The 13,076-nt window shown below is 40.1% G+C and overlaps 1 protein-coding gene across 1 annotated transcript in view; it reads right to left on the reverse strand.

Annotated features, from left to right (window-relative positions):
- Positions 1-11,503, reverse strand: part of dennd10 (DENN domain containing 10) — a 113,351-nt gene extending 101,848 nt beyond the window's left edge. Inside the window, exons 1-3 of the mRNA XM_086179600.1 lie at positions 11,279-11,503; positions 9,859-9,977; positions 8,022-8,166 (exon numbers count right to left, since the gene is read on the reverse strand). Coding sequence (XP_086035726.1) covers positions 8,022-8,148 — 127 coding nt within the window. The 5' untranslated portion in view covers positions 8,149-8,166; positions 9,859-9,977; positions 11,279-11,503. The remainder of the gene's footprint in view (positions 1-8,021; positions 8,167-9,858; positions 9,978-11,278) is intronic.
- Between the last annotated feature and the right edge of the window lie 1,573 nt (positions 11,504-13,076).

Here is a 13,076-nt window from a genome sequence, read left to right on the forward strand (position 1 = left end):
TGGGTGGGGGCTTCTATCTCTCTACACCCCCACCCCCCCTCCTTCTTTATGTCTGCCTTGAACTTGTAAGGAGTTCAGCAGGTCTAAGCCTACAGTCCAGACAGGCCTCTGGAATGCGAGTGCGGCCACTCAAGCCCGTCTGACCTGCCACCATAGCGGCTCCATTTCACCGTGCTAACTTACCTATTCACTTACAATGGGACTTCAACTTTATCTTTCCTTGTAACACAACATTAACTGCCAAAGAGCTGGAAATGCATTATCAGCCCGCCCCAAAGCTTGGATTGCTTCCCTCATAAATAAGATCATTATACAAGTGGTAATCCCATTAAATAGATCATTTTGCAAATATCTAAATCCAATTAATAAAGTGTTTTCAGAGGGGGTGCAGCAAACACTGCCTTTTAGACAGCTGACATGCTGTGACTCCAGTTCTTTGTTCCTCACTCCCTTAGTGGCAAGGATGATATTAATAAATCCAACCAAAAGCCTGAATCACTCTCTTGAAGAAAACAGCATGTTTAGCTTTTCCTGGCTCAATAAAAAAAAAAATGGAAATAAATAAAAAGTTTCTCGCAAAAATAACATCTTTCCATACCTTTCACCCTACCGTGCACTGCCGGCACAATGTGCTTATAGGATGTCCTTATGCTGTAATCCTAGAAAAATCCCTAGCTTGACTGGGCCACATGAGTATTTAAATGATTACCAGATGGTTTAACAAATTAGCCATTTATGGAATTAATCCAAACTAGTTTCCTAAATCATTACCATAACTCATCAGTGAAGTGCCCTCTAAGTGCCCTTTAACTTTTGGAAATGTGTTACCACATTGACCATGTCACTTTCTATGGACTATTAGTCACTATATTCCAAAGACACAAAACTGTTTTGCTAATGACTTGCATAAACTAACCATCTGTGAGCGAAAGAGGCATATAATCCTAAAGTAGATGCCCCTCAAGTGCTTGTGTTTGTTCCACTAAACTAATAAAGTGCATAATCCGATAAAGGATGATACCCTAAGCTTTGATTGTGCCTGAAGTGGTTGTTTTACCTTTGTGGAAAGTACGCCTGGCATGGTAAGAATGTTTTCATATCTTTTCATGGTTTTTAATTGCCAGTTGAAGCTGTTAGCAAAACACTGCTGTGGTTAAATGAATTAGACAACAGTGCCCCTGGGTGATGTTAACACGTTGCACTCGCTCATCTGAAGTGCATACAGCAGCTGCCAGTGAATGATCTATGTGTCTCTTATATGACTGTTGACAGTACAAAGTGAAGAAGACCGCAGCTCTAATTAAGGTTCTTTAAATGTCTTTCACTGTCAAATGAGTTGCTTTATCTTAATAACTTTGAGAGGATTTAAGTCACATGAGCAGCTGTTTCTATGGCTTTTCTACCCATCAAGGAAACCATGAGACCCAAACCCATGTCTTTATATGTGTGATACTGTTAAAGTGAACAGTTTTCTTAAAGATTCAGTAGGATGATGTAATTGGATTGTTTTACCTCCGCACAGGCAACAGTCGTGAGCATTACGATTTTTCATATTATCCATACTTTCCCATTTTTGTCAAAGCATTATCTCAGGGACGCCTGGACGAAATTATTTCAAATTACGCAGAAACGTCCACTGGGTCCCAAGGATGAACTACTATTTTTGTGGCACTTGACCAAAGTCACTGTGACCTCACACATTTATGATATCTGCCCCATTCTCCATCCATCCATTCATTTTCTTCCGCTTATCCTGTTAAAGGTCGCGGGGGGCTGGAGCCTATCCCAGCAGCCTTCGGGCGAGAGGTGGGGTTCACCCTGGACAGGTCACCAGTCCATCTCAGGGCCAACACATAGAGACAGACAACCAGTCACACTCACAGTCACACCTTCGGTCAATTTAGAGTATCAATCAGCCTCGTCCCCTCTTGATGTCTTTGGACGGTGGGAGGAAGCCGGAGTACCAGAGAGAACCCAAGCAGGCACAGGGAGAACATGAGACTCCACACAGAAAGATCCCGTCCCCGAGCCGGGGCTTGAACCTGGAACCTTCTTGCTGTGAGGCGACAGCACACCATGCTGCCCTGCCCCATTCTCATTAACGCAATATTTCAGGAGCACCATGAAGGAACTTCAAATTGAGTGCAAATGACCACTGGGATTCAAGGATGAACTGTAAATACTGCAGAGGCCAAAAGTCAAGGTGCACGCACACATTGCAGAGGCATACACAATGTGATAATTCAAGTTTTAACGTAAGATATGTTGGTATAACATTACCCAAAATGTTAATGATAACTGATAATTGAAGTCCCTTAATATATATTCCACCAGCTATCAACACAGGTTCCAGTTACTAGTCAGTGGAAAAAGGAAAATACTGTACAGAGGATGACACAGCTAGGGGTAAGACTTAACATCCTGTTTTGTTTGACTCTGTCTAGTTAAGTGTGTGTAGCTTACTTCAAGAAAGAAAAATCTGCCAATATTAAAAGGAAAACTGGGGGTTCGTCTCTCGGTTACGGCAGCACAGCCAAAACTCAGAGGCCAATGACATTTGCATACCTGGTGTTGTTTTCATATTTAATATAAATGTATTGTTAGCCAGTGTAGCCTAAAGGCTTCTTTCAGTAAAAAAATGTGATGGTACTGGCTATGAAATGTAAGGTACCAAGGTGGCAGTGGTCAATTGCTCTGTATTTTTTGCAGACTCAGATGAAACCATTTTAACTACTGCCCATGTATGCTCCCCGGCAGGTCATTGTTTTGACACACACAAAACTGAAAAAAACACAGTAGTCTCAGTGACTGAAACATCAAAAACAAAGGCTAAAACATAAGCTAACGAGTGTGAACAGATGGCTACGCCCCCTCAGCATACCAAGCTTTGGCGGTGCTCAGAGAAGCCCCACTAATACAGTTATAACAAAACAAGTGATACATCTGAAGTTGAATAAATGACAAACATGAAATTACATCCAACCAAGCTTTTATCCTAACTAAATTAAACCATCACTGTGGTGAACCTTTTTTGAATTTGAGGAGGTCCATGTGTCCGGAGCAGTTTGTAACATCCTAATGAAAGCCTCATTGGATGTATCATTTCAGAAAATAGTCTCTTCATCTGGAGGCAAGGCTACAAAGACCGACTGGTGAAAAATGAAGGCTGAGGTTGAGACCCATCTCCCCCTCTTCCAGTCAGCTTTCTCCGGTCTAATCTGTCTTTTTCTAATGAAGAGAAGGAAAGCGAGAACAGTGGAAAGAAGGAGATGTCAAGATTGAGGCTGGCCGCCCCCCTCGCAGGGTCAAACTCGAGGGGTTAATACCTGGTGTCTGACACTGCACATAAACTCCGCTGAGCTCATCACACTAATTAAACAGACACACATCCTCTCAGAGCTCCGATGGCCAATCGCTGCCAGCTAAAAAAGCACTCCATTCATGGAGGTTGGCAGGGTGTGCATGAGGGGTGGGCTAGAGAAATGCTACCTGCCCTTCCTCAGTTTGATTAATGTGAAGAACAATGGTGCTCTTGTGGCCTGCCAGCCTCACTCCACTTGGTTCTGGTTCAGCGCTCGATGAGAGGGGACTGCATGTTCCAAACTCGTTCCCCAGACAAACCATCAGCTAGCCTAACAACTTCTCGACGACTGCTGTTTCCTCTAGGGCCCATCTCCTCATCCTAGGGCCAGTCAGGTAAAATACTGCACAAACAAACACAAAACTATTCCCGAAATATGTCATGAAAGAGATGCACACTACTATTCATTATAGCTATTCAAGACATCACAATTTTTACATGGGAATCAAACCTGTGCTCTACAGTGTGACATCAACCATTCATGAATACGTTTCCAGTGAATCGTTAAATTTTCTGTCCAAAAAATTTCAGCTCCACTGCTAAATATTCCCATCATCCTTTCCTTAATGGCACAAAAAATGTTGTTGGTACGCCACACAACAAGCTGTAGAGCGTAATTTTTGTCTCCCCCATATGGAATTGGAAGAAATCAACACGGATGAGAGTTGTGAAATGTATCCACAGTTGAGAGATATGTCATGTAAAGCAGTGTAAAATAGGTTTTTAAGTGAGTGGATAGTTGGAGTTGTTTCTGTTTTGATCTCGTAATTACTCATCACAGTTTTTGATTTTTTCACAGATGAAAGAATATAAAAGATTCCATAATACGTGAAAAACAGATTTACCTGGCAGTGATGACCTTTATGCACAGTGTGATCTTGATTGACAAGGACTTGAAAGTGCGTGGAGTTCATTTACATGTTAGTAAAATTCTATAACTTTAAGTTAACATGCAGCACTTCGCAAAGAATTTCCCTCAAGAGGTCCAACCCATTCAGCTGCTTGAGGCTGATTCATGTGTTTAGTACTGCAGTTATGTCAGAGAACAAAAAAAAAAAAGATGGTTATTTATATAAATATGTCATGATTATTGCCTTAATGTCTAATTTGTTTATCTTTCCACAGACTTAACTTCTCTCAAGTGGATGCATCTCTTGCAGTTTAAGGAAAGTCAATCCCTTTTGTTTCCACTGTAAAATACTGTTTTCTGGATGCCAGTTTCATCAAACATGTCTGACTATCCTACTTTTGGGGATAACACACACCCAGCAATTACCTCCTAACGATAAAGACATCAGCATGATCCTTCCAAGGGAGTGACAGCATAATATTATGCATGTCAAAACTTGGGCGACATAATTAATTGCACCACTCGCTGAACTCCAAAAGACTTGTAGAGCTTTACCAACACTTTGCCAATACTCAATGCTTCAGCTATAGCAAAACAGGGAGACAAATTGAGCCACCTGCACAAGTCTCCAAAGCTTGACAACTCATCTCACTTGCAAATTGTGAGCGTTTTACCCTCCTACAAAGACGTCTGTAGAGGCTAGCAAGCCAAGCCACGGCTTGATAGGTCTTCATGCAGCAATATGATACTTTGAAAACAGTGGAGACATTCAATAATATTGGAGGCTGGAAAAAGAACATGCAAAGTCCTGATGATGATAGTCCATATGGCCAGGAGCACAGTCGGTCACACACTCAGAGCTGTTTGGAGAAGTGTTGCACAATTATTTGCAGTGAACATATATTTGAAAAACAAACCCAGTTGGCATGAAGCCATGCAGTGAGGATTATATACAGCCTGCTTTTTAAAGTAAAGCTTTGCTGGCAGGAGACAAGTATTTATGTATATAAAAAGGTATTAATCAGTAAAACATGGTTGGTTGCTTGGTTGGTTGGCTGGTAGTATATATTTTTTGTGGAGGTAAAGCAATGTATATAGAATAAAGCCACACCACACAAGTTCATATCGTAGATGGCTGTGGATTAAAATAAATTGTGCTGAAGGCACAAGAAAAAAAACAGGGAATGACGAGTGAAGCCATGGAAAGAAGATATTTCAGTATCATTCATTAAAAGTTATTACTTTGTATTTTATGGTATTATAATCCCCTCTATGAGCAATTTTATAATAGCATAAACCATTATTTATCTCAGATTAATTTGATGAAAGACCTTTTAAATCTCGTCTGGTGCAGAACGCCCATGGAGCTTCTCTTTTCACAACAAAGCTACACCAATAGATCTTTATTGCTGATCAGTTTTTGTAGATTAGAGGATTGTATTAATTGGTCAATTGGCTAATTGTTCTTTTTCCTAATTAGTCACTGCGGAGGAATAACTGGCTTTGTTCAGTGACCCTCATTTACAGTAATATGCTTGTCACACTGATTGTATTAGAGGATTCACACACATTAAATCACATACAAAATCTAATTATTAAGCAGAAAAACTGTATAGGTTTGGAAATTCCTAAACTGAACGGCAAAAACCTGGACCATGTCACAGAGACACAGCTTGGCACCCACCAGCAGCAAAATCATTGCACAGACAACATTTCAATGATGTTTTTCGTAATCACACAAGCAGTGAGTCTACTATGGTGACACACATGCATCATAAATACAGTTTAAATAAACTAAATCAATACAATGTAGTTGAACGATTCATTTTCTCAGGGTACTCTCGCTCCCTGGATGAGGATACGGAAAAAAAACCCCAAAACAAAACAAACTATGGGATTGTTTTCTGGTTGCAGCTCTCCAGTTTGGAATCAGAAAACCAATATTGATGTTATTTATGGTCATAATTATGGCAACTTCAGAAAAATATATGGCTGTCGCAGCTCGTTAGCAGTAAAACAACATATGCAAGTGTCTGCTCGTGGGGATTGCTAGTTCTGTTCATTTTTTGGTTTCTCTGAAAATAAATTAGGGTATCTCACCTTTTACAACTACAGGAGAAGTCCATGCTAGCAGTGAATTTTCAATATCATGTGGGCTATTCGCCACGCTAACTGCAACCGGGCGGTCATTGCTGATGGTCTGAGAGTTGCCTTATGAGAATCAATCATTTTGAGGTTTGTTGCTCGCTGGAATCCTTTGTAGTCGTTATACATGAGATGATGTAAGAGATGTGAGCTCCTGCAAACAAGGACAGCTAACTTAACATGCTTGTTGCAGCGGTGACCGGTCAGCGCTCACAGTGAACAGCCACAACAGCTCAACATTAGTCCCACAAACTGTAGGCTTTATCTAGATGAAACAATCACACGTTCAAGCTTTCAACACCTCCACTCTCACCTAAAAGGGGTTTACAATGTACATAAACTGCAGCAGTACAACAACAGCTACAGTGTTCTTCCCTCTTTTCTGAAAGAGAATACTCTGAGCTTGACTGGAGGACTCTCAGTTAACTCAGGGGTTTCCCAACCGCTTAGTTTCAGCAGGCAGCACTAAATATGATGCTGGGAGTTTAAAGGTTAGGCTCCAAACAGCTTCCAGCCACAAACTCTTCCAAATGGTGCTAACTGGGCTCAAGGCTTTACCAGTAATATTTGTAATTATCCAGCATACACACTGACACAGGTGTTTTAACTTACCCTGGCAGATTAGACCTCAGCTCAAGTCGGAGATGGGCAGAAAGTACTATACTAGGTTTATGTGAGGTCACTGGTCATACATCAATGATAAAGGTTTAATTCGGCCAACCCTGGCAGCTGTAATAAATCTGAGAGAACAGCGAGGAAGCTATTAATAGCTACTTTTACATAGAGACAGCTTAACCGCCGTAAAATGACCCCAATATTATGAGGCTTTGCTTGTTTACTCAGAACCAGACAATGCTGCCACAATGCCAACTCAGTTAGCAGTAAGACTTAGAAGAAAAAACTTGTTGCAACCCTTTTCAGATGATCAAAAATACTTGCAGACAGACTCATTCAACTTTTATCTCATCTAAAAGATATCACCATTGTTCTTAAATTCTTGTTGAGGCAATAAAGAATTCCTTTAATACCAAGACATCAACCCACATCTGACTTTAGCCTGATGTCTTACTTACTTACTAATAAGTTAAAGCTGTCTATGGCCACTTTAAAATGCTAAGCAAACCTCCCTGAAAATGGTCGTAAAAGATAAAAGCAGCATTGAGGACAGTGGTGGCTGTTTTATATTTTGGCTTCAGTTTTTTTTTTTTTTTTTTAACTCTATGCCAACCGAACCATGTTGGAACCCTGCTTGCAGATGGGTTGAATTTGTGGCTGACGTGACAAAAAGTCACCAGAGTTACTGATGGAGGCAACACACTTTCATTGCATCAATGTATGTTGTTCATAGGGCAGCAACCACTTGTCATATGTGGGTCCAAAATTGGAAGCAGGCCACAACTGAACATATTCGCCCAGTTTTATGTTGCCATCAATGCCGATCGGAGACAGAGTGATAAATATTCATGTGTACTGCAGGGTCCCTGGCCTGATAGTGAAGGCAGGTTGAAGCTGTTCCCAGAGCAGAAAAAAGACCAGATGTTATTGGATATTAGCAGGTTTTTTGGCCAGTTGGGAAAGGGGCTTTATATATGAGAAAATAACCCTCTTTAATAACAAGTTTATGGTCTCACTCAGGAGTCCCAGGGTGCTTTGGGGTGTAGCTACCTTGTGTTCCTGATGTTGTAACCTGTGTCTCAATAGGATCACTCTGTATCCCCTCTCCAGTTCCTCCGGTGGCAAAAATTCCAAAATGAAAAACTTGAAGCTTCAAACCAGAAGTCCACATGGTCATCCACTCATTTCATGCAGTCTGTGAAAACAAACAACAACAAATCAAAAGAAATTACACCTAAATTTGCCAACATTTGCATAAAACATGCTCATCTAATCAAACTAAAACGCAAAGTGCTTCTGTGAGCCCGCAGAAGTGTGAGAAGGCCATGACACTTCCTCCCACAGATGCTGAAGGTTTTCTGTTAACTTATAATATTCATTAAGATTCCCCCAGAAAACTGAACATCACAAGTGCAGTCGCAAGTCAGACGGGAACGTTCAGGAGTTGGCTGCTAAGCATTTATACGGATGGTTAACAAATCAAAGGAAAAATCTAAAACCAGAGCAACGAATTCAAAAGAAAATGATGATTTGATGAGTATAAAAATAATGTTAATAACATTCAAGGTCACCAGATCTCAAACCAATTGAACATGTATGGATGATTCCTCCTCACGTGTCAGAGAGTACTCTCAACCACCGTCAAAACTCCAAATGAGGGAATATCTTTTGTAAGGACAAACACCTGTCTCATATAGAGGCTGTTCTGGCGGCTCCTGGTGGCCCAAAATCTTTATTTTGGGGTTTTTTTTTCCATAAATTTGTCCCCAATTTGTTCATGTGCACTGTTTCAGTAAAATTTGGTGCAATTAATAGTTGCAGTCCACTACTTACATTCTTTGTTTTCCATCCAAATATAATATTTTTAAATTACAGTGTGAAAAATTCCAGATGTCAAAACTGATATTAATTCACCGATCTATTAAATAAAGCTAAAACAAGAAGATGATCTTGATTCACTTCAGCAGTGGGAAAATTCTCTCTCTTCGTAAAGCACGCAGTGATGTCACATCCTCCTGGCAGCAGAACCTACTGTAAACTGTCCTCTGCCATCATCTGAAAGATGACCAGAGAGTGGAGCTCAACAAGGAGCTCTGTATGAAAGACCCAGAAGCCAGACACTCAAAGACATTGGCAGACTTTGCTGAGCTCAGCCCAAACATACAATACTCTCCCCTCAAACCTGGGCTTGTTTAGCTGCTGGCACCCGAAGCATCAGTCACATGTATGCCAACAGAGCTGAAGTGTGCCTGCAGAGTACACACTGCAGCATCACTACCAGCGCTCGTGCCCTCACCTTGTCTACCTTGGCACTTTTTGAATTTGATGGGAAAAAAGGCCCATTGCAAATGACAAGTCAAGTGCCAGACAGCATATTTATACATCTTAATTAGCAATAATGAAGCCTAGGCTAACAATCTGATGCCAGTGGTGACTGTCATGTTGACTAGACTGTTGTTTATCCACCACTTGAAAGAGAATTACACAAATAACGTAAGTAAAGGATCATGTGTTTGCTAAAACTATTGGTTCTGGCAGCAAACATGTGGCTCTTCTAACAATAAACCTGTTGCGATACCTACACTTAACTACCGAGAAGTAAAACTTGCAGGGTGCAGAAGATTATAGATGAGCTGGAGGTGATTGTTAGTTGCCCTCACAGTTTGTCATGTCACAGATCATTTGTTTTAAAGGGCATGTCAGGAAACGGTGAGGCACCGCAGCAGTTCCTCATGATGTCTCAAGTCTGCGTGATTCCAGGCAATGTTTGGATGCAAACATGTTCAGATCTGTTAAGTTTGAACCCTGCACGGCGAAAAAAAAAATGTTTTTCTAAAGGTATAATGGAAACAAGTTGCATGGATTTTTTTTTTTTTTTTTTTTTTACCATGAAACAGGCTACATTCATCCTTGTGACGTCTGGATTTATGGCCTGGTAATTCCCCTCTGGAGTAATTTGGCTGGTACATCTGCAGCTTAGCAGCATTCCAGCAGGGCTCTCCTGTGCTGTGAAGTCAGGAGATGACTGATTGATTGATTGTATTACTCTAGTTTTAGCATAGCTTTACTAAGCTATTGCAGTAAAGTTCTAATGTGATCTATCCACAGCAAACTACAACTGCATGACGCAAATACTGAGCAGCCTGTCTGTTGCAGAGTTAGCCTGCAGGGATGATCACAAATCATAGTTAAAATTTAAATTAGCACAATGACTATAATACAAATGCATACACAACGTGATATTTCAAATTAGGGGAAATCCAAACTCTTTCCAAATTAAAAAAACAAACAAAACAAAACATTGGGGTAAATATGGTTCAAGAACGTTATAAGCTTCTCTGCAATAACAACCTGTCTCACTGCTTTCCAACTACAGCGATCCCTCTACAGGCTCTTTGTGGTGCCAATTACAGGCAAAAAATGACTAAAAGCAAACCTACGGTCTGCTGACAGCTCATGTTTCTTAGCTTTTAGGTGATAAGTCCCAGGCACGCGCTGTTCAGACAGTGATAATGAGGCCAGTCTCTCGCCAGTTTGCTGAAGAATGACTTCGGTCTCATGAGTTCAACCTTTTACTGCAAAAAAGCAAAAGCCTATAAAAAGTACAAAATACCGAAGAATAAATGAAGAGGTGAAATTTCTGGATATTACTTTATGTTCAAATTTAAGGCAAAAAAAAAGGTTAATTTCCCTTTGCTCAATAAATGATATAAATTGAGACAAGTCACTGTTAATTCCAGTTTTCATGGATGAAAAATATCACTACCTTAATTCTCCTGTTTTCCAGTTTTAATATAGCTACATTACCAATGATATTTCGCTTAGTTAATTTTGATTCGTTACCCCTACAACTTGCAAGGAAAATTAAAAACAAAAGTAATAGTTACCTCAAAATTTTTTTAAAAATGTGAGCAATAAAACATTGGAGTAATTTTCAAGTTCTCTTCAGGATTCTTTATTAAATACGGAGATAATAATAATTACATACATGTATGTAGAATCTTAAAAAAAAAAAGGCATTATAAACTGCTTTAGCAGACAAGCAGGAAACTCAGAACACAATATATCGGCAGTTCACATTTATGTCATATATTCCAAACTTAATCTATTTAGCACGAATTGATAAATAACTTCTAAATTTAGCTATCGAGCTTGCTAGCAAATCGCAAGCTTCCGTTGTTAGCGCCATGACTGATAATTAATGATTAGCAACGGTTAGCCTACCTGTTACATTACCCAAATATTATCATCCCATAAAATATATATTTGGTGAAATATATACTTCTAGTTATTTGTCAGAACATTACCTAAACTTCTGTATCTTTGGTATATGCTGCAAAAAATGAAGTATTTCATTAGCGTGGGTACTAGCTAGCTAAGAGTAGTGTTAGCCTAGCTCAAGTTTCAAACAGGTTAGCAACCTGACCAGGAGGCGTGAGTAGAAAACAAAATGACGGACGGTCAGATTTGACGCAATTGTACATATAGAAAATTTCGATTTCACCTCCAAAACTTCGTAGAAGAAATGCAGTTTTTTTTTCTTAAGTTGATACGTAAAAATAACAATGCGTAATCATGATTTCCCATATTCCGTAAAGCTATATATAAAGCGTCATGGTGTTTTTTGCCCTCACACGTATAAAAAGAAAAAAAAAAAAGGAAACGTTTACCGTTAACTGTGACTAACTTTGTTGATGGTATTTTTCCTACATAGTATCAAAGGTGTTCATTTGTTAAAAGATTTTTTTTTGTTTTTGTTACTGTGTATTAGTGAATGTAAGTTTACTTTTCATTTGTAAAGGAAAATAAGTGTGCAATTAGTGCAGGTATGTTATGCACAGAATAAACCTTATTAATTAATTTATTGTGTGCCTGTTGGAGCTAACTCAAGAAGTGTTGCATGTTCTACACACTTGTTTGCAGCTCGGTCTTGACAGATTCTTTCTTCCCTCTAGTTGTCGTCTGGCTTTGTTCACCTGATACCAGACGCGTGGCAGCTATCAGAGCTAGACAATAGCTTCAATACAATACTACATTTGCACATTTGACACCTGATTTATCTCAAGCACCTATTCAGATTAGCTAACAATCCAACAAAGAGTGCTACAGCAAAGGGATGGGTGGGGTTTGATACTCTGGGGAGTTTAAGGGGATAACCTTGACATCTGGCCCCCGATCATCCACCAAGTTCAGGCCAGCTGCCCAAATAGGTCTGGTTTTCCCCCTAAAAACACCTCATCCATCTGCTAAATTTCTGCTCATATATGTTTATCCATGACTGCCTGAGGCGCTTCCATTCACAGACACGTGCGGCGTGACACTGATCCCTGCTATGACGCCCATCCATATTTAAAGGGGAGTGCAGGTGACCTGTGGGTGGCCCTCTCTGGCACGCTTTGGCTCCATAGCACCCAGAGAATTGTACATGACCCATTTGTCAGATATTTCCTCAAATTACAGCAAGATGATATAATGCACACTGAACTAATGGGCTTTAATCTAGGAGGCACTCAGATGACACGTGCCGCCGCCACACAAGCTGGGACCTGTGAAATCTGATCTGTTGATGAGTGTGTAAGGATGACAATGAATGTGCCAATTAGCTTATGAATACAACAGGTGACATCTATATAAAGCCCAATTACAAACTTATTTGTGTTCAGTGTCTTCCAAGGTAGATTATAAATTAACACAGGTAATAAAAAATTTATCATTGCTGCTAATGCGTTCACCAGAGAGAATTAAATTAAAATGAACACCACGAGCACGGCTGTGTTTAAATGTGGCCTCATTAACAAATTCAACCAAATAATTCAAACACCACAGGTATTTTTTGGCATCAGTGACCTGTAGAATTTAAAGATTGTCTCATTGAAGGGATTAATGTGGAATTGTCCTTGTTCCCTGAGTTCCTGCTCCACACTTCTGCAGGGACTAGATTGAGGTGATGGGAGAGAGGTCATGTTTTAACCTGTTAGGTGGTGGGGTGACGGAGAAGCAAACCCGCTAACAAAAGCATCAGGCAGTAAACAACACAAGTGTTTCTTGTCCCAAAAGATTTCACACAGCCTCGTAGCACACATAAGCAAATTAGAGTGGAGTTTT

This window comes from Aulostomus chinensis, chromosome 16, assembly GCF_037954235.1.
Source record: "Aulostomus chinensis isolate RoL2024-O1b breed Wild chromosome 16, RoL_Achi_v1.0, whole genome shotgun sequence".
Taxonomy (NCBI): domain Eukaryota; kingdom Metazoa; phylum Chordata; class Actinopteri; order Syngnathiformes; family Aulostomidae; genus Aulostomus; species Aulostomus chinensis.